The sequence below is a fragment of the Aspergillus fijiensis genome (genome assembly GCF_003184825.1).
Source record: "Aspergillus fijiensis CBS 313.89 unplaced genomic scaffold BO72scaffold_82, whole genome shotgun sequence".
NCBI lineage: Eukaryota > Fungi > Ascomycota > Eurotiomycetes > Eurotiales > Aspergillaceae > Aspergillus > Aspergillus fijiensis.
In genome coordinates this window covers 37,564-57,161 of record NW_024469058.1, presented here as the reverse complement: position 1 = coordinate 57,161, position 19,598 = coordinate 37,564, and the positions used below count along the sequence as shown (strand labels likewise).

Sequence of the window (19,598 nt, the reverse complement as noted above, 5' to 3'; positions counted from 1 at the left end):
AAGCCCATCCAATACACATACTCAGGATGCAAAATATGACAGACTTTGAACACTGAGCGATGTGGCAAAGAAGGAAAGGGAGCTGCAGCGGACCAAACCAGTCCGGTCGGTGGTTGCGGTGGTTGCGGTGGTTGCGGTGGTTGCACCCGCCGCCCGGACGGATCGTCTACGGCATCGAGGGCAATAAGAATAAATCGATCGATCAATCAATCAATCAGTCCATCAATGACTCTACCCCGCCCTGGCTGAACCACACTGCAAGCTACCAGTCGGGATCTGATGGTTGATGATTCTAGTCCTGTGGTCCTTGCCTAATACGGATGCAAAACATGCCAGTCGGTTGTTCTGCCGGAGTTTACTGCTACATGTGGATTACTCGTATATACTCGAGTAAGATATGTACAATAGTGTAAGAGCAAGTAGAGCGAGCGGTCTTCAGCCCACATTCAAAACATGTGGCAAGAACTGGGCAGGCAAGTCAAGTCCTCTCTGGGGTATGTGGTGTGCCACATCGAGGTGTTGAATAATTTCCCCCACCTCCCACCTCTCCTCTTTTTGTCGCGACAAGCATAACTTACAAGCTTCACATGCAAGTTAACCACATAAACGATCACCACCATGCTTCCCTGATGACCCTTTCCCTCACTTCATGACTCGGCACTCTTTATCGAAAGCTTGGCTCAGATCGCCAGCAACGGGCTGATGGTAGACTGTGGGCCTTCGAACATGCGCGCGCAGATAAGATGATCGCTACTCAACCATGGAAGCTCTTGCTTGGGCCGTGGCACTGGTGTCGTAATTTATCTTGTGCTGGGTCGGTCAAAATACCAGCATCGAGGACTCCACGATCATCATTGGCTCTTTAGGCAAGACAAAGTCTTGGTGGTGATACCTCTGATCACTTCACTGTCTTGATTGAACGAATCATCTCTCCGAGACTTGGTTGGCATTGTCGATCCACGGAGAGGTGCACACACCCTTGGGATCATGGATCAGGATTCTGTAGCAATCAATTATTGAAAGCAACGCTATGGTCACTCGATTTGTGTCGATGCTAATTGGTGGGCGACTCCCGTGCTTCGTACCGCAATGCATCTCGAGGAAACAAGACAACGGGGAAGAGGAGCGTGGTCCACGGTCAGGCTACTCGATACCCAAAGTAGAAGTAGACAGGGAGTTGGCCCAGTGGGTTGACTGCGGATTTCATGGTAGCACCAGTCTTAGCAGCCAGGGTCTGTTTTCATCATATATTATGCGAGATCCTCAGTTCGGGGTTCCACAAGTACTGTACAGTTTATAGGTATATATATGCTCAATCTTTATGTCCTGGGCTCGTGCATGATATGATCCATTCTCAGGTGTGACAGGATCCAAATACTGAACATTCATAAAGAACCAGAAATCTCGCCAATGTGTTCTGCGATACGAAAATAGGAGATTTCAATCATAAACTCAATCATTATTGTTTAATCCTCATGCAAGGTAAGGTAAGTGGGGAAGGGGGCTTGGGGGGCTTACCCTCGGGACCTCGGTCCCGTAGGCGGTTTCCCCGCAAAAAGGAGCGTTACTCCGCATCGGACCACTTGATGTTTGCACTACCACCATCAAAACACATAACTACGCCTGCCATACTACCTCCTGAATCTCGCGTCGCTCAAGTCAACCAACTTCCAGCAGAGTATCTCTTGACACATATGTTAGGTTCAATTCGCGCTGACTGGAATCGGATCGCAAGCCAAAGAATTCCCCCCATTTCGTTCTCCGACCGATCAACATGGGCAAGAAGCCTTCAGGTCCCGCCTACGTTCTGGGCGTTGGCATGACCAAGTTCATAAAACCGCGTGGCAAGGTTGATTATCAAGAGCTGGGTTTTGAAGCTGGGGTCAAGGCTATGCTGGATGCCCACATCAACTATGACGAGGTCGAGCAAGGGGTTGCATGCTACGTGTACGGAGATAGTACCTGCGGGCAGCGCGTCTTTTATCAATTTGGACTCACGCAGGTTCCCATCTACAATGTCAATAACAACTGTTCCACAGGGTCTACAGGTTTAGCTATGGCCCGAACGCTGGTCTCTCACGGGGCCGCAGACTGCATCCTGGTTGTTGGCTTTGAGAAGATGAGTCCCGGTAGTCTCCAGTCGGTCTACAGCGATCGCGCGAACCCGACCGGCCTGTTCGGCAAAATGATGGCCGAGACTAGAGGAGTCACGAATGCCCCAGGTGCAGCACAGATGTTCGGCAACGCTGGTCGCGAGTATATGGAGAAGTAAGTGTGTGGTCTGGAACCGATCGCTGCTAAGTTGAAAGGAATGAACTAAATCGTCACATGCAGGTATGGTGCTGAAGCCAAAGACTTTGCCAACATCGCGCGGATTAACCACGAGCATTCTAAGCGCAATCCATACTCCCAATTTCAGGACGAATATACTCTTGACCAGATCCTTAAGTCGCCGATGATCCACGCACCTCTGACGAAGCTGCAATGCTGTCCAACATCTGATGGCGCGGCCGCTGCTGTGGTCGTCTCCCAAGCCTTCCTTGAGGCGCGTCCCCACCTGAAAGACCAAGCAATCCTGATTGCGGGTCAGACGCTCGCCACTGATCACAGCTCCGTGTATGATCGCAGCTCTATTGACTTGATGGGATTCGGCATGGCTCGCAATGCGTGCCGAGCTGCAGCAGCTGAGGCGGGAGTGAACGTTAAGGATATCAAGGTGTGCGAGCTACACGACTGCTTTTCTGCCAACGAGATGATCACCATCGATGCACTAGAGCTGTGTGAGCCGGGAAAGGCGCACGAAATGGTGCGACAAGGCGACATCACATATGGTGGAAAGATGGTCATTAACCCTTCTGGAGGCCTTATCTCCAAGGGTCATCCATTGGGGGCAACGGGCTTGGCGCAATGTGCAGAGCTTGTTTGGCACCTGCGTGGCTGGGCCAACAATCGCTTGGTTGACGGCACAGATGTCGCCCTTCAGCACAACCTGGGGTTGGGAGGTGCCGTCGTGGTCACCGTATACAAGCGAGCAGATGGCAAGGCCGCAACACCAGTACCATCAAAGACAGTGGCAAAGATCACGGGGCTTGGGTACAACCCGGCTGTAGAAGCCAAGGGCTTCACAGCAGAGCAAGCTCGATCAGTCCAGAGTCGGAAACATAGGGACAAGTGGGCGTTGGCCGACACGCAGGACCGGGTGCTGGCGCGGTTCTAACGCTTCTAGCTCGAAGGATGTGTATAGGGCAACTGTGGGCACTGGGGGTAGATTATAGCATTGTGGATATGTAGTACAGTACAAGCTGTAAAGCTAAGTCATTGGACTATTGGTATCGACTGATGCACTTTCTCAAGTTCCTCTCAAGTCTCAAGTTCATGCCATGCCCTTGTGTGTAACCGCGATCCTCTCGGCAGCACGTTGCGCCGCGCGCGCACGCGCGTAGCTGACATAAGCGGGTGCGGTCCACCGCGCTGCTTAAATTTTCGCGCATCTTCACAGCTCAACCATTTTCCTTCTTCTTTTATCATACCAGGTCTCCAACATACCCTTGCGGATAGATGCCCTTTGGCACGTTCTGTTTGCAAATTTTAGCTTCGAGACCAAGAGCGAACTTTTCGCATGCTCGTTCTAATCCCATCACGTGGCGCAGGGTTGGTCTAGCCATCTCATCACGCTGTAGTTGGGTTCGCTTTTGAGCACACATCCCTTGTTTGAAAAACCCGTTACATCGTTTCCATGCCTTCGCATATCCAACAACTCTTATCTCTTATAGAGTTGGATGTTGCAACAAGTCTTGCGTGGTATGAGAGCTTGAAACTAGCTCGGATCCTGGAAAAAGATGATTTTCCTCGATTCGCCTGTGTCAAGCCATGCTCTCTTGCTCAACCTTTCTTATTTTTCGTTCTGTGCGCACTAACCTACAGGATATATCGACACGTAGCTTAGACTGCAAAAGGCACTTTCGAAGTCTCGTCCGTCATACTCTCCATGATATTCGAGGTCAAATTTGTGCCAAAATTGAACCCCCTGGACTCTCTTGTCCAATTTTCTTTCTCCCTCGTGTTGCGTCCGCTGTCAATCTGAAATGGGGCGGTACGTGTCAAAGCAGGGAGGTACATTCAAACCCGTAGAATTGTTATAAGTGGTCCTGTTCCGTTGGCTCGCGCTGGCGGAATGCAAGCTTGTAGAACAGTTCAACATCAGACCTGAAGTCTGCCAGCCATCCCTGATGGAGGGAAGAGAGGGTGCGGTGCGCGTTGCAACCATTAGTTATCAGGTATGCGCTACGGAGCGAGTCAGCAACCGGGCCATCCTTGTGGAACAAAACCATCCCTTAAGATTCGATCGAGGGAGGTGGTTATGTCGTGCAATTCCTAGGGCAATCATGGCCAGGATCAGTATCCCGCTTGGAATGTACAGTACGTACTCAATTGACTGATAATAAGCTTCACAGGGCGCGGTGCCTGGCTGAACCAAGGCGGCAGGAGGCTGCGGTGGCGTGGATCAATGGTAACTTACTGATGGTGTGCCCGCCCCTTGCATTCCTGCAATCAAGGTACAGAACCATGACTGGCTTGCCGCGAGGTGCTGGTGCATTGTCGCACGGGGAGGGAGGGGCGTCGAGTCTTGAGAGGGTGACAATAGAAACTCGGATCTTCAATTCCAATGCTTTGAGGAGGCGCGAGTGGCCGCACTCCCTATGATCGCCCTCACTCCTAGTTGGAAGGCCCTGGCAAGATGCCAGTTATAAATCTTGACTTCATCTCTCCTCCCTGTAGAAAACCAGGCAAGTATTCGGATTCAGTTTTACAGTCGTCGTTCGGAGGTCTTTCTCTCTTTCTTCTTTCCTTTCCAATTCATTGTTTGTCAACCTTGGCTATAGATCACCTCGTCTAGTACGCCTGTCCACTCTTTAACTTTCAAACCCCCAATATTTTTTTGATCTTGGCAAATCGCAATGGCCCGCTTCAGCCTCTCCGTCCTTGTGCTCTGCCTTTTCATGGCTTTGATGGCGTCCGCCATGCCTGTCAAGCGCGACGATGTCGCCAATGAAAGCGACTACGCTATGCAGGGGATCGAGGTAAAGATCCAGCCCTAGATTTGGCTTCGACGGCGTATGCTAATATTTGACTCAAGTCCGCCACCAAGATGATGGAGGAGATGATTGAGAAATACAAGGAAACCCAGGAGGCGAACGACAAGTCCAACGATGCCTCTTCCGCAACCGCCGACAAGACTGAGAACCAGAACGCTCCGATGGAGGATGCGAACACGAGTCCTTCTTCCACTACTCCCACTGAGGCGACTCCTGCTGCCAGCGCTGCCGCCCAGTCTCCCAAGCCTAGCAAGACTCACATCGTGAACGACAACCCTTTTGCGAAATTACCCCTTGTCGGCGGTCTGCTGAGCGGCGGTGGTCTCCCCGGTCTGTGATGCCCCGAGGGTGCTCGCCCCTGTGCCGGCATAGGCAACTGCCGGGAAACCCAAGCTTTGGTGTTAAAGTCTTTGTTGTTACGGTGCTATGTATGAGGCATGATAATTGTGAATTTTCCCACTTTGGTTTTGGGTTTGCTTGGTGGAGCTCGTTTAGTCGCGCGAGTTGGTATCCATAAAATACTCGATAGGATAGTTAGTCCGCAAAAAGAAATAAGAATTCAGTGCTATGAGACGAAAATGTCGGCTATGCAGAAATACTCCGTGCGAGTCAATAGGCAAACATTCGCTTATGGGCGATTTCCGTGATTGCAACCCATGCATGGGCAACATGATAGCTCTGGGTATATAGTAGGGCCATGCAGTAAAGCCACAGGTTTGTTCAGGAACCTTGATTTTGATTTGCTCGCTGCTGCCCTTCATAGAGACCGGTATAGTATCCAGCATAATACCAGGCCATCATGAGATTCTTCAAGCCTTCATCTTGCACTATTCGCCGGCGTCAGTACCTTGCTACCGGCCCTGACTTGAGTACCACAAGAGCCTTACCTTGTGCTAGAGCGGCATGAGGCGGAGGCACTGCTCCTGCAGGAGTGAAGCCTTGGCCAGTGGGCGCAATTGTTGGATTTGCAGCCGCGGATGTCTGCCCTGTTGTCTGAAAGAAGTGAGCATATGCAGTCCAGAAGACGGTGTTTTAGACTTACCTTCGAGGTCTGAAGAGTAGGGGCCTGTTGAGAACCGACAGTGACTTTTGCTTCAGCAGGAGTTGCATCAACTACAGACGGCGGTTCGGCGTCATGATCCATGCTATCAACCGCTTCATCCGATTCTTGCGCTGGTAAGACATCCTGAGAGCCCGCTTCAGCCTCCGCCTCTCTCAGTACATCATCTACATTCTCTCCTCTTGCCTGGATGCTGTGATAGAGCTGTCGTGGTCGTCGTTAGCATTTGGATCACGTGCCCCCAACAGAGGAGCTCATACTTTGTATTCCTCGACAGCTTCATCCCAACTCTGGACCAGCGCAGAATCATCCCAGATCTCTTCTTGTGTCAGTGGCCGATTGGCATTCTTAGACTTTCCCATGGCATCGAATAAGAGGCAGCAAAGAGAGGGGACAAATGAGGATAAGATGGCTGACTCCCTACAGATAGACTGACTGGAGTAGTCAGCGGCAGCCACGCCGAGTGAAATTCACTGATGGTCGGCCGGCCGGGCTCGAACTCACCGCTTGGCGGCGGAAAAATTGCGAGCAGAAAAAAAGTTTCCCGCACCTTTTCGCAAAGCCCGCCGATTGTAGCGCTTTAAACACCAGCCTACATTTCTACGCCAGATCACAACAGGATGGCTCCGGACAAGAAAGACAAGAAGCGCAAGGGTATGTAATCTTTCTCTTCCCTGCTTGTTGCGTTAATTGATCCCCTGCGACTGACCACTGACAGCTGCCAACGCCGTTGCCGCCGACTCGCCCGCAAAGAAGACCAAGAAGGTCGACGCCAAACCTGCTCAACCTCCTAAGGAAACTCCCAAGCCGGCTCTCAAGAAGGCCAAGAAGACCGAGGCACCTATCAAGGCCGAAACTTCGTCGAAAGTGAAGGTCAACGGCGAGCCGGCTAGACAGGTCAAGCCCCGTAAGCGTGCCGCCGACTTCCTCAGTGACAATGAGGAGAGTGAGCCAGAGGCAAAGTCTACCGAGGTCAAGGCTAGCAAGGAGAAACCCAGCACCAAGAAGTCAAAGAAGTCAGATGGGACCGCCGCCGCTGCCACGAAAGGAAAAGCTGCCAAAGCGAACACCAAACCCAAGAAGGTCGAGCCTGTTGTGGAAGAAGATTCTGAGGATGAGGATGAGTCTGCCGCCTCGGATGTAAGCCAGAGTGAGGGTGAAGAAGACGACCGCACAACTGCTCTGATCCGCGGCTTTGAGAGCAGCGGTGACGAGGCCGACTCCGACGACGAGGGCTTCGACCAGAGTAAACCCCTGCCCAAGATCCCTGACTTGAAGAAGGCGCAGCGCAAGGTGAGGAAGCAGCAAGAGAATGCCGACCAGTCAGAGGGGCCCGGTACGATCTATGTTGGGTGAGTACTAAGTACTGCTACTTGTTGTCATCGCACGTCTAACCGCCTTATTCTCAGACGTATTCCCCACGGTTTCTACGAACACCAGATGCGTGACTACTTCAACCAATTCGGTACTGTCACCCGCCTGCGTCTTTCCCGCAACCGTACCACCGGTCGCTCTAAACATTACGCTTTCATCGAGTTCGATTCGGAATCCGATGCTAAGGTCGCTGCGGCTACCATGGACAACTACCTCCTGTACAAACACCTCCTGAAATGTAAATTTGTCCCACAGGAGCGTCTGCACCCTGAGATCTGGAAGGGCGCCAACAGACGGTTCAAGCGAACCCCGTGGAACAAGATCGAGAAGAGGCGACTTGAGCAGGGCAAGACGAGAGAGCAGTGGTCGGATCGCATTGAAAAGGAGCAGCAAAAACGGGCGGCCAAGGCAGAGCAGCTGAAGAGCATTCTGGGATATGATCTGGAGCTTCCTCAACTGAAGAGCGTGGACGAAGTTCCTGTGCAAGAGCGCAAGGCTATCGAGGCCGACGAGCCAACAGCTGAGGAACCTGGCAAGGCTATCGAGGCTCCTAAAACCGAGGAGGTCGAAGCAGTGAAGGCCGTTGAAGATACCCCTAAGAAGACCAACAAGAAGGAGAAGAAGGCAGCTCAGTCCCCTGCTGTGCAAGAGACCGCCAAGCCATCAACGAAGAAGACTGAAGCCGCAGCCTCACCCGCCGCTAAGAAGGCTAAGAAGGCCGGCAAGAAGGTCAAGTCCAAGGCTACCGCTTGATTCTTTCATTCTATCTAAAATGTCATTGTTGTGTTGTTCATCGCTTAAAATATCGCTCGGAGTTGATTGATTTCAATTGTACATGGTCATTGTATTATTCGCTAGGCATGAATAGAGGAATATCCGTATAAGTTCGCTCCACCTCCATGCAAGTCACAGGTGCCTTTCTCAGCATGCAATATGAAGTCAGGAGTATTCCAAGGGTCTCGATCTTGTGATTCGCAGATTCACCTCCGACCAGTCGGCCGCCTGAGGCCACAGGGTCCCACCACAGTCACATGATTTACACTAGGCTGTAACCAGTCTAGCCGGGCCCACTGACTAACCTCGCATAAATTTGCAGCTACGGCATTTCTACCATTTGATTTTCTTTTCTCTCTTTCTTTCTTCCAACTCCTCGCTCAAAGAATCGCATTCGAAGCTCACACACAGAGAAACCCCCCCGGGGAATTCTCTTCAACCAGCTTTTGGGAAAGTCCCCGGACACCCTGACTGTTTAAATCGTCCCTTGTGGGCCCAGTCAGGCAATGCGGAAACGCGCCGCCATAGAAGCAATTCGATAGCGGCTTATTGCCCTGTTCCCTCCCAATGCTCGCATTCGTATCCGACGTCGGAAGAGGTCCTACCCTCTCTCGGCGGAAACAATGGCGGTACGGGCTTGTGCTGGAGAGGGGCTTTGATCTGGGTTGCCTTTCGTCGTGTTTGGATAGTCATGCGATTGCTCACGACCGAACCCTTTTGGGGTTTGGTGGTGGTTAACTCAATGGGGCTCATTCTTGAGGCGAGGAGTTCATCTATGCTTTTTTTTTCATTTTCTCCCCAACGAGTCTGTAGCTTATGGAAAGCGGTGATTACGCAGGATCACAGATGCTCTGTCGAAGGAGTCGGACTCATGCACATTTTTTTCTCTGTTCGTGTGATGATATACCAATCATAGAGTCAAGCCCTGAGATTCCGTACTACGGTATAGGAGTTATTGACGATAAACGATTGTTTTCATATCTGATGAGCATTTGATATTATTGTCGCATTACCTAGTTCATTTGAGATTTTTTACTCTCTTATAATAATCACATAATATCATGAGGATACACTCGAATCCGAGTTCAATATTTGCCAAATGTGAGAAATAATGAGAGCCATTATCATCACCGTCATTCTATTTTATACAATTGTCCTTTGTGCTCATCCAGTAGTCTCTCTTAAGACAACCCCTTTCTCCCCCGTCGTCTTCGTGTCCTTCATTGCCCTTTCTTCTCCTCGGCACTAGCACCAGCAGGAACAGGCTCCGCCGCTCCGTTATCCGTTTGCAACAGCAATGCCGTAACAATCTCGGCCAGAGTGGTGATCGCCGTGGCACAAACATTACTCCAAACCTGGATGCTCACGGACCCGAAAGGCGCGCGGGGGAACGACAGAATCCAGGCCACGTAGTACGGGACCCAACCCTCCGGCAGCATGAAGACGGGCGTTTTCGAGTACCAGAATTGCAGGAAGAACTTGATGCCACTTGTACCGACCCAGCGGACGGCTTTCACGCCCCAATCGAAAGATGATTTCTGCGACGCGAGCTCCTTATCTGAATTGTTTGGTAAAGACATAAATGTGTCAGCTTAAGGGCTTCACAAATAGCTTGCGTGGGTGCGTGGGTGCGTGGGTGCGTGGGTGCGTGCATCACTCCCCTCCATGGCTCTGCTACGACACTGCAGAAGAAGAAGAAGAAGAAGAAGAAGAAGAAGAAGAAAATAGTAGGCGATTTTGCTCGGAGAACGTACTCATGGCTTCATATTCCTCCATCGTTTTGTCGTGTCGTCTTCGTAGCTTGGCCCATTTCGCAAACTCGTCTTGCGAGCTGGTGTTGTTCATGTCCCGTTTCAGTTGGACAACTTCGCGCTTCAGACGGTTTTGCTCGCGGAACTTCCTAGATGTTGGGGTCGGGAGTCTCAGGTAGAGAAGCCATAACTAGACGTAATCATATCATTTTAGGACATATGTTCTCGTATAGGTGGATCGTAGTCAAGGGAACCATTGAAGGTAATTCCCGAGGTCAACGTACTAGGTTGTCAATCGTGGTCGCACCGACGGTGTTCACAAGGTAGATGGCAATGTGAACGAAAAGCACAATCCCCACAAGAGGCAACATGATGGATCGGGTGCTATGGTTGTTGACAATGGAGGAGAGGGGAAGTCTCGGTGGAAAGTGGACAGCAAGCCCACAAAACTGCGACCGTGTTGAGTGCGCGTATGCAATGCGGCGCAGGTTTTCCAACCGGATTCGGGTCGTAAATGATAAGTCAGAGAGATGTAGCCAAAAATGTCCAGAGTCACACGGAAGCAGATCGAGAACAAAAGTTGACCCTCAAGCCTGCGGAAGGGAAATCGGAATGACGTTGTCACGTTTCTCAACCCGCCCGTCGGCTGCGGCATTTCTTCAGTCTCCGGTCCATACACATCGGCTCTTCAATCACCCAATTGACTAGGTAGACTACCTACCTAGTACTTTCTGCTGCGTACCGACTGGTGGAAGACTACGGGCTTTCTCTTTCTTTTGATGGCCGCTATGCAGTAGGCTGGATGATGCCCAATGTCCCCTCCTTCAAATCATGAAGCCGCATTTCATGACCTCGCCCAGATCCTTTCAGCTAGATACCAAAACAACGAGGTTCTCGAGATCGAGATACTTCCTCCTGGTCTAGGTCCCCTCCTACAGGATGGTACCTCGGTTGGCATCGCCAAGAATTACCTAGTCCAGGCGTTCGTCACAGCAAGACGCAATTTCTTCGGCGCTTTGAACGGGAAGTCCCTCGATGGGCCTGGACATGAGAACATTCCCTCTCAACCTGGGCACTGGAATTCCCCTTCGGATGAACTCCTCCTTGTGTCCACAGAGATCATTCTCCTTTTTGACTGCGAGCATTTGACGGCATGCAACTGGCGCAGAAGACGCCTGACTGCTTCTCTCCAACGCCACGATCCCGCTGATTCTGACAATGAGCGTCATCGGTCGCTCATCGATGCTTTGAGCAAGGAACTCTCGTTGACCAAGACCTTCCTCTGCTCTCCATTGCATCGACACACCAAATCCCCGACATTGTGGAGTTATCGCTTATGGCTCCTGACTCGCTTGATGCGCCTTCAACGGCGGCCCTTGAAGCAGCCGGATGAGTCCTCGCACGAAGTGATCCTAGGGATTTTGAATGACGAACTGGCCATAGTTCTTCGGGCTGGAGAACTCCACCCTCGAAATTACTACGCCTTTACTTATTTAAGGGAGGTCGTTGGTGCCGCGTCGGGTACAGGTGATGGTGGTCAAGATGCCTCTACGCTACTGGCTGAATCTATGATACAGAAAGCCCTGCAGTGGTGTATAGCCCACCCTGCCGACATATCTGGATGGGCATTTACTGAGTTCTTACTCGAAAGAATCCCCCAATATGAGATCCGCAGTGACGCAGTGCGTCAGGTGATACAGTTCGCCCTGGATATCGGTTGGGAGGGCGAGAGTCTGTGGATATTTGTGTACTCAGCGTCAATCAACTTAGATGGCGATTGTTTGACTAAGGATGGGCAATGGGCGTCTCAGTGGGATGCGTTGGCGAAACATCCGCTACCAAGAACGAGGTCGAATGGTGGTTGGAAGGTCTGGCTGGATTGGGCCAGGGCTGTCTGGGCTGCTGGCCCAGTGGTCAATTAGGACAATGGTCAGCCGTTCAGATAGAGAGGCACAGGGTTGTAGGCTCCAACAACGGGTCGTGCGTGCTCTTGGACATGGAGTATGCGTACCTCGTCGCATCATACACCTATACATGTGGACCATGAGGATGTTGCATGACTTGTGCGGTAGCCTCTTGAAAACGCTAAATGTGACCAACTTAAATGAAATCCTCGCTAGCTATCATGTCCTCATAACATGCTTCCAAACGAATACTGTTGTCTCCATATCACGTTGAAAAAGCCCGAGGCCGTGCGAAATAGTCGCAAGCGATCTATCATAGCCGTGCGCCTCACAGGCAGACCAACTCATGAATTGTGCACGGACCCGAAGAGTTATAGCCAAAACAGGGGTGTCAAAAAGCATGATCTGGGAAGGATATATAGGCGAGGTACTCGGTGCCCGGACTGCGAGGCGACGAAGTGGCGGACAGGCTGGGAGGACAAAACCGGGAGAGTTCTATCGAGGAGAATGGGGGAAGTGTTATTTTTTCTTCGCCGCTGCAAGTGCTTCGGCTGCTCGGCGCTCATCGGCTGTAAAACGAAGTAGAATGCGTCAGTGGAATCGAGTGCAAAGGATCTGGAGGCCGACATTCTCTGTCAGGGGTCAGTTGAAATTATCTTACCTGCTTTCTGCTTGGCCTGCATTTTGGCAGCATCGCTCTCCTTCTTCCGCTGGAACTCCGTACCAGTAAGCTCGTTCTTGGATTTCTAGAAAGAACTATTGTTAGTTTCAGAGACGATACACTCATGCAATGGAAAGACGCTCACCTTCTTGGACTGCTCCTTGTTGTTCTTCGCGCGATCGCGATCTCTCTGGTTGCCACGAGTCATGGTGATGATATCGATCGGATGATTTCAAACCGTGTATCACTTTAAAAGAAAGACAGAGAAGAAAAGAAAGAAAAGTGCAGCGGGCTGCCAACAGTACGGTTCTGTTGGTTGGGGTGCCGAAGAAACAGGAGGGTGGCTTTGCCTTGTGGAAGGAAAAGTTTTCCTCTTTTTTAAGTTGTATGGAAGGTTCTCTTTCTCTCTCTTTCTCTCTCTCGGTCTCTCTGCCTCTCCACGCCCCTCGTTTTACGGGGTTGCTGCGGCCTGCCGGCCTAGCCTCCGCCCCAGTCTTCTGGGAAGGACTTGGTGGATACGGAGTACCTCGGATTACTTCCACCTGGTCATCATTTTCGTTCTCTCCAATGCCCTTCTGGTGTGTATCTGTACATGAATATGACAGATGGCTTGGGCACTCGAAGAAGCATGAAAGCTGCAACTACCCATTAATACATCAACCCACTTTGATCATTCCTCACACGTGCATAGTAGTGCTCAACTCTATAACAGGAGGGAACCAGTCAACCCTCCGGAGGGTGTTATTAACAATTTAACAGATTTCTGCAGGGTGGGCGCTTAATTCATCAACCCATCCATTGGCTTATACATAGCTCGTTTCAAGACCTCACCTCGGGAGCGCCCATCCTATCTGACTGACCATCTAATCCTCCACCGATTAGAAGCGCCATCCTCACCCAAGGGGCTGTCTACAGCCGCACATAACAACATGAAAGCTTTCTTCTCATTCCATATCAGCACCATAAGCGCTGGGGGTCAGACTCCTTTGGACGCCCAAAGCCGCACAAGGAAGGCCCCTCCTCCACGAAGAGCGTGAACATCTCCATTTCATTCAATTAGGCGCCAATTCCCACCCAAATAAGCAAGAAGAAATCCAACTGATTGAGATGAGTGGCTCTGATCTTTCCAAAGGCTTTGTGAGAGTGTTTCAGGGTTCCCCGTCCTTCACCCATTGTATCTATTATTGTCTTTGTTGCCCTCCTTATGGAAGCCTCATTCAATGGTTGCCCTATACCTGCCTGTCTCAGGGCTGAGCTACCCATAGCAACACCAAGCAGTCACTACCGACACCGTCAGATCTCCAGCCAGAGACTCCTGGCTCTCTTTAACACCCTCGTCGACCTCGTGGTCCTCCTCTCTTTCTTCCAACTGACTCCCACCAGATAATCTCCGGCTGCGGGCCCAGTCTTTATTTCCTTTCTTCCCTTGACTTGGCTTTCTCGTTCAAGTATCTTTTCTTCTCAGTGGTTCCAGTTTCGCTTTTGGAGAAGACTATAGCACCCATACATAATTCATGCACACTTGGCTGGCACAGACTTGATCAAGCTTCTCGGCTAGAGCCTGAGATTTATCTTCTTTTCTTAACCTTTGACCAGATCATGATGGCCTCACTGCAAGAATCCTTGGCGGGCCCAGGATATGTGATTCTCAATGCCATTCGCGTCATCAATATAATCGTCTTTCTTGACATCATCGCTGCTAGTGCAGTGATGCTGGTGAAGATCTCGCTGTTGACCAGCTTTTTCTTCTTCGAGGCAGTCTCTCGTGTGGCTACGGCCGGAGTCAGCAGTAAGTACTTGGTCTCGATTCTATTTCCGTTATTGCCTTGTTTTCGAGCGCAAAGTTGCTGATTTGCCCGGTGACCAGTCTTCCTCATCATTTCCGAGCTCCCCATCTTGCGCGCCTACTTTGACCGCAATTGGCCTTTACTAGGGCAGGAGTCGGGCTTCATTACTTTGGCAATCGCAATGCTGGTACTGGGAGTGGGTGTGTTGGGCGACCTCAACACGAAGGCGACAAGCCAGGAATCACTGGGCATGCCGTTTTGGCGCCTCGTCCTCTCCGCTGGTATATTATCCATGATCATGAGCGTGGTCAACGTGGCTGCGGTAAGCCTGCTCCTACAACCCTGAGTCTGACATAGCTGCTAACAATTCCATCTCTAATAGAGCTTCGTGTTCTCTGACTGTGACATCGGAGTCAGTGCACGACATGTCCGCCTCTATGGGGCAGTGGCGCCCCAGAAAGTGGTATCGCGAGCTGGAAGCCAACGGTCATTCCAGCTGAGCATTAAGCGGGAGGAATCTCTGCCAACATACAGCCCGCAGAGCTCGGTGCGGAGACACATGTCTCAACGGAACAGCACTCGCTTTCCACTCAAGATTTCCTCGCCACTTAATCCGATGAATATCAGCGACGCGGCATCGTCCAAATATTCGCGAGACTCGGCTGGAGTCACAATTCCAGATCTTTCGCATCATCCAGCAATGCAAGGGGGGCGCATATAGGACACTGCATCAGCCACTAGGTAGGATAACTTGTTGGCAGTAGGAGACCGGTGCTTTCTGGTTGAGTGGAGCATACACAATGGCGTTGGTATATGTAGCGGCTAAGAGATATCCAATTCCACTTCTTTTTTTTTCCTTATCAGAACCTTAAAGATTTATGTATGCAATATCGAAGTAGGAAGCCATCATTGATCGCCGTAAGTATAACACTCAAATATCCACCGTACCGATCCATGATAGCAAGTAAACTTCGCAGCCCTGCCAGTGTTTATCATTTTCACTCTAGAGTTAGTTAGCGGTCCCTCTTGATTGGCGGATCGCAGGCACTACCGCTTGGCGCCGGCGGGCGATCTGATCGCCTCCAGCCAGGCACTTTAAGGCCACCTGGAACACTATCATCTGCACTGTGCATCGCATCTGCTTTAAAAGAAAGAGAGCAAGTGATTGTCCGCTCGATGCGACAACAACTCCCCCCTGACTACACAAGACATTGACAAGATGGTTGAACTCGGGATCTCGTTTGCAACGTATGTATCACTTCCCTCCCCTTTCATATTGTCAAACAATCCAATAACCCGAATTCCGGCTCCAACAGCATCAAGTCATTCCTCATCTTCTTTGCGCCCATCATAATCCCGCGAGCCATCAACCTGTACCGCAGCCTGCGCGTCTCGATAGCGACCAGGCCCCCTCCTCGCCCCGTGCCGCACGATGCCGCGCGCGCCCTGAACCTCCTCTTCTTCGCCATCACCTTCTTCCTCCTGCTCAGCCTCCCCTTCAGCCCGCGGGCCCCGCCGCCGAGCATCTTCACACTCACGCACTCGCGCATCAACACCGCCAGCGACGTGCTGTTCGCGCGGCTGGCCCGCCTGCGGCCCGCCAACACCCTGACCGCGACCGACCTCCTCCTCAAAGCCCGGCTCACCTCGCTGCCGGCGCGCAAGCTCTACCTCCGCTTCGGCCCGGACGCCCTGGCCCGCTGCCAGTTCTGCTCGCTCGACCACCCGACCACCTACATCCTCTACTACCTGCCGTGGCACGTGCTGCTCCCGCATCTGGGCCACATGGCCCTCCTGGGCGCCGTCACCGCCCGGCCCCTCACGGGCCCGGACGCCAGCCGATGGCGCAACACGTTCACGCTCGCCGGCGGCGCCCTGGCCCTGCTGGACCTGTACCTGGCCTTCGGCTACGACCCCGTGCAGACGGGGCCCGCCGCCGTGCGCGCCGGGTCCGTCACCGTGCCCCCCGCCGCATATTACCAGCTGGGTCTGCTGCGGCCCCTGGCCCTCGCCGTCGTGGATGGCATCGCCGCCCTGCTGATCTACCTCTCCGCCACCCGCCGGTTCTTCTACGCGCCGCCGTCCCAGGCCGAGCAGGTCGGCCAGCTCGTGTCGGCCGCGCTGTCCGCGCTCGGCGGTGCCACGTCCAAACTGCACGCCCTAAGCGTCACCCGCAACACGGTGGTGCGCGACAGGGTGCTCAAGGATCGCGATGATGCCTACTGGCGGACGGTGGTCGCGCTGGATGTGGACAACCCGGCGGCGCTCCGGGAGGGGTCGCGGCAGGTGGTGAGGGAAGATGGGCCGGGCGCGCCGCCGGCTGCCTCTTCGGCGGCACCAGCCTCGATCTGGGAGGAAGAGGAAGTGGTCCGTGCCATGTCGCGCGCCATGGCTGGGCAGGGCGGGGTGGACCTGGCCAAGTTGGGGATGGACGCTGCAGAGTATGTAAATACCATCACCAAGGGACTGGATGGTGCGGGTCAGTAGAGGGGGACTGGGTTGCCTTGATGGGAATTCTTGTGCGTGGTCAAATATGGACAACTTGATTCGCCAGAGGTTTTTATGCTCTTTGTTATATTAGATATATTAATCGGTTCCTCATCATGAATTCATCCCCCGTCAGGTGATTCATCTCTCTGGACTGATTCTGTCATATTCACCTCATGCTAAAAAAAACCCCCCCAGATACTACCGTCCAATTGGCATATCATGACGATGCAGATCCCTTGACCACTCCGGCGCAATCTTATCCCGTTCGTACAGCAACCCACAATTGTGACAGAGCGTCTAGCAATCAATGCAGGTCAGCTGGGGTGCGCAATCAGAGTCAATAGAGTAGATGCATCTGACTTACCCTTGGGCCCGTCGGTCCGTCTCGTACAGCCCAGACTGCCGTACCCCATACCAAGCAATTCGTGCACCGCCAATTTTGTCGCTCCCTGCCGATTGGGTGTTAGTGATATGACAACCACAATGGCATCGCAGATGATGAGGATGAGGGAGACGACAGACCATTCCGAAAGTGTTCCACCACCTCCGCCGTAACCTGCACCAGACCCGGTATCGGGTGTGCCTCGACCTCCGGGCGTTCCGCCCCTACCAGCCGGGCTCAGACTCCGGAACCGCCTCTTGCGCTTGCTCCTCTCGCCTCTGCCCAAGGGAGTTTCACTGTCGACATCGAAATAGCCACTTCCTTGTCGAGAAGCTTCTGGGGTGATGCCTGCCGTTGAAGAGAATCTGGCAGTCTCTCGCCGAAGACGTCTGATTTGCCGCTCACGGTCGCCCTCGCGCTTCTCAATTTCCTCCTTGGACAGTGTTTCCACCTTCGGTTCCCAATCATCACCCAGTCCTTCAGGGTCATATCGCCAGCCCGCCTCGGCCCCATTAGCCGCTTGGTTGTCAATCTCGTTTCCGTAGCCACCCATGCTACTGATCAGCCCGCCACTTTCACACACTTCTTTCTTCAGCTTGAGTACTGCCTCGTAAATGCCATGGGCAATGGTTCCCACCCATTCTCCACCGAGGCCTAGATCCGCGCAGGTGATCCGAGCGAATTCCTCCGCCATGCCGGGAGGATGCAGGAGTGACCATTCGAATTTGTCGGTGTACAGTTTGTTCTGCAAGTTGATGTTCAGATTGATCATGCATCTGTATGCGTCGTCGGGATTCAATAAACTGTCATTGATCAACGGTTCCTTCGTCACCGTCACCTGGTTGGCTCTGCTGTCGGGGGTAGCGGCGTAGGTTAGAGTGGGTGTAGCAGACACGTCCCTTGACATGGCCGACGGCAAAGCGGCTGGTTTGCTTGGTACGCTTTGAAACAAGGGATGTAGGGCAACGCCGGCGTATTCTTCCAATTGTTGGCGTATTTGGTTGCTGATGGCCATCGTCATCGCCTGTGGGTTGGGTAAGTCCATGTCGCGAACAAATCCGATTGCGAATTCTTCGGGGGTGGCGAGAGCTTCATGGAGGTTCCAAAGAAAAGTATCCTTGATTCGGTAGGCTGGTAATGGGTCCTGCTTTCTGTATGCAGGCAGTGTGGTTGTGATTCCAGGATCGAGCATGGTTCGCGGCTGGGGAAACGCTTCGAGAGGTTGATGCGCTGGGACCTCCAAGTCAATTCGAATGGGTATAAGGGTGAGAGGTAGTTGCGCCTGGATCTGTAATTGATCGGCACAGCTGGACAAGGCGCAAAGGGAAGAGTAGAGTTAGCGCTCGCAAAGAAACAAATCTTCACAAATCAAACAACAGGGCCAGCTGGGTAACGGAAAGGTGTGAGGTTTGGACATACGCTGGTCGCAACATTCGCTTGATCATCCAGTCACGGAATACCCCTTGAACCTCCACAGGAGCATGTACCTCTTTCCCCAGTTTTTCGGCCAAGGGGACCTTGTCGAAAGTTGAATCCTCTCGTCGGAGACTCCGTAGCCCCGTGGGACGCCGAGGACCTTCACTGTCTTCAAAGTCCTCATCATCAAAGCCGTCTTCTGCATAATTGATGGCCGCAGTTCCTCGCTTGGTTCGCGGCGCCGGACCGGCCTGGCTCGGGGCGATTACGGGAGTAAGTAAGGCGTTTCCATATTGGCGTAGACGCGGAGGATAAGATGTGATATAGCCTCTGAGAGGGGACATGTTGGCCATGTAGCTGGTCAAAGACATGTCCCTTTCAGACACTGCAGAAGTCGACTGGGCGAACAGATTCACCAATGTTTGAACGCGATGAAGGGAAGAAGCAACTGCTACTGACAACAGTAGGAAATCGTGGATGTGGAAAGGAAACCAAGGATCGCAAGTAGAGAGGAATGCGCACCAGCAAGTTGGTTTGCGCGACAAAGTGAACAGATTGAAATCGTTAGAATTGGAATGATGCTAAAGGGCCTCTAGACGGTAATCGCGGTCGACCTCCGCCATTTCTGGTCGTCGCGCTTTGCCGGCAGAGATTCCAGACCGGCGCTAGTCCTTTTCTAGTCAACCACATGCACGTGATGATACGTGATGGTATGTGGGGATACTCAGCAATGATACTGGATACTGTAGTTCCATCAGTGACGATAGCAGGTCTGCTTGCGCTGACAATACATAAAATAGAATGAAGAATTCTATGTTATCAGGTTCAAAGTATGATATGATTTTGAGGGTGTAATCCATAATGGCCCTGAGGTTGTAAAAGCCGACATTTTCAGGCTACCTT

The 19,598-nt window shown here is 52.2% G+C and overlaps 9 protein-coding genes across 9 annotated transcripts; 5 read left to right on the top strand and 4 right to left on the bottom strand.

Annotated features, from left to right (window-relative positions):
• The first annotated feature begins 1,609 nt into the window (after positions 1–1,609).
• Positions 1,610–3,287, top strand: BO72DRAFT_453022 (putative sterol carrier protein). Its single transcript, XM_040945887.1, has 2 exons — positions 1,610–2,268; positions 2,335–3,287. The coding sequence occupies exons 1-2, from the start codon at positions 1,775–1,777 to the stop codon at positions 3,215–3,217; spliced, it is 1,377 nt and encodes a 458-aa protein (XP_040796113.1). The 5' UTR covers positions 1,610–1,774; the 3' UTR covers positions 3,218–3,287.
• Positions 3,288–4,518: 1,231 nt separating this feature from the next.
• On the top strand, positions 4,519–5,673 carry BO72DRAFT_453020 (uncharacterized protein). Its single transcript, XM_040945886.1, has 2 exons — positions 4,519–5,081; positions 5,138–5,673. Exons 1-2 carry the CDS (start codon positions 4,959–4,961, stop codon positions 5,432–5,434), a joined length of 420 nt encoding a protein of 139 aa, XP_040796112.1. The 5' UTR covers positions 4,519–4,958; the 3' UTR covers positions 5,435–5,673.
• Positions 5,674–5,816: 143 nt separating this feature from the next.
• On the bottom strand, positions 5,817–6,518 carry BO72DRAFT_440448 (uncharacterized protein; the record flags this gene model as incomplete). The annotated part of the gene is made up of 4 exons (XM_040943450.1): positions 5,817–5,923; positions 5,984–6,089; positions 6,184–6,360; positions 6,417–6,518. 4 exons carry the CDS (start codon positions 6,516–6,518, stop codon positions 5,817–5,819), a joined length of 492 nt encoding a protein of 163 aa, XP_040796111.1.
• Positions 6,508–8,355, top strand: BO72DRAFT_453019 (RNA-binding protein). Its single transcript, XM_040945885.1, has 3 exons — positions 6,508–6,810; positions 6,875–7,508; positions 7,566–8,355. The coding sequence occupies exons 1-3, from the start codon at positions 6,777–6,779 to the stop codon at positions 8,281–8,283; spliced, it is 1,386 nt and encodes a 461-aa protein (XP_040796110.1). The 5' UTR covers positions 6,508–6,776; the 3' UTR covers positions 8,284–8,355.
• Positions 8,356–9,313: 958 nt separating this feature from the next.
• Positions 9,314–10,663, bottom strand: BO72DRAFT_453017 (guided entry of tail-anchored proteins factor 1). The gene is made up of 3 exons (XM_040945884.1): positions 10,340–10,663; positions 10,059–10,245; positions 9,314–9,862 (listed from the first exon to the last, which is right to left on the bottom strand). Exons 1-3 carry the CDS (start codon positions 10,424–10,426, stop codon positions 9,525–9,527), a joined length of 612 nt encoding a protein of 203 aa, XP_040796109.1. The 5' UTR covers positions 10,427–10,663; the 3' UTR covers positions 9,314–9,524.
• A 43-nt stretch (positions 10,664–10,706) lies between these two features.
• Positions 10,707–12,416, top strand: BO72DRAFT_453016 (uncharacterized protein). Its single transcript, XM_040945883.1, has one exon. The coding sequence runs from the start codon at positions 10,868–10,870 to the stop codon at positions 11,975–11,977; it is 1,110 nt and encodes a 369-aa protein (XP_040796108.1). The 5' UTR covers positions 10,707–10,867; the 3' UTR covers positions 11,978–12,416.
• A 134-nt stretch (positions 12,417–12,550) lies between these two features.
• Positions 12,551–12,828, bottom strand: BO72DRAFT_501299 (4F5 domain protein; the record flags this gene model as incomplete). The annotated part of the gene is made up of 3 exons (XM_040948967.1): positions 12,551–12,591; positions 12,621–12,705; positions 12,766–12,828. 3 exons carry the CDS (start codon positions 12,826–12,828, stop codon positions 12,551–12,553), a joined length of 189 nt encoding a protein of 62 aa, XP_040796107.1.
• A 1,394-nt stretch (positions 12,829–14,222) lies between these two features.
• On the top strand, positions 14,223–16,894 carry BO72DRAFT_472700 (uncharacterized protein; the record flags this gene model as incomplete). The annotated part of the gene is made up of 5 exons (XM_040947156.1): positions 14,223–14,409; positions 14,488–14,729; positions 14,790–15,046; positions 15,627–15,659; positions 15,724–16,894. The coding sequence occupies 5 exons, from the start codon at positions 14,223–14,225 to the stop codon at positions 16,892–16,894; spliced, it is 1,890 nt and encodes a 629-aa protein (XP_040796106.1).
• BO72DRAFT_453012 (putative RSC complex subunit Sfh1) lies at positions 16,773–19,304 on the bottom strand. The gene is made up of 4 exons (XM_040945882.1): positions 18,699–19,304; positions 17,420–18,586; positions 17,262–17,346; positions 16,773–17,194 (listed from the first exon to the last, which is right to left on the bottom strand). Exons 1-4 carry the CDS (start codon positions 19,064–19,066, stop codon positions 17,096–17,098), a joined length of 1,719 nt encoding a protein of 572 aa, XP_040796105.1. The 5' UTR covers positions 19,067–19,304; the 3' UTR covers positions 16,773–17,095.
• Between the last annotated feature and the right edge of the window lie 294 nt (positions 19,305–19,598).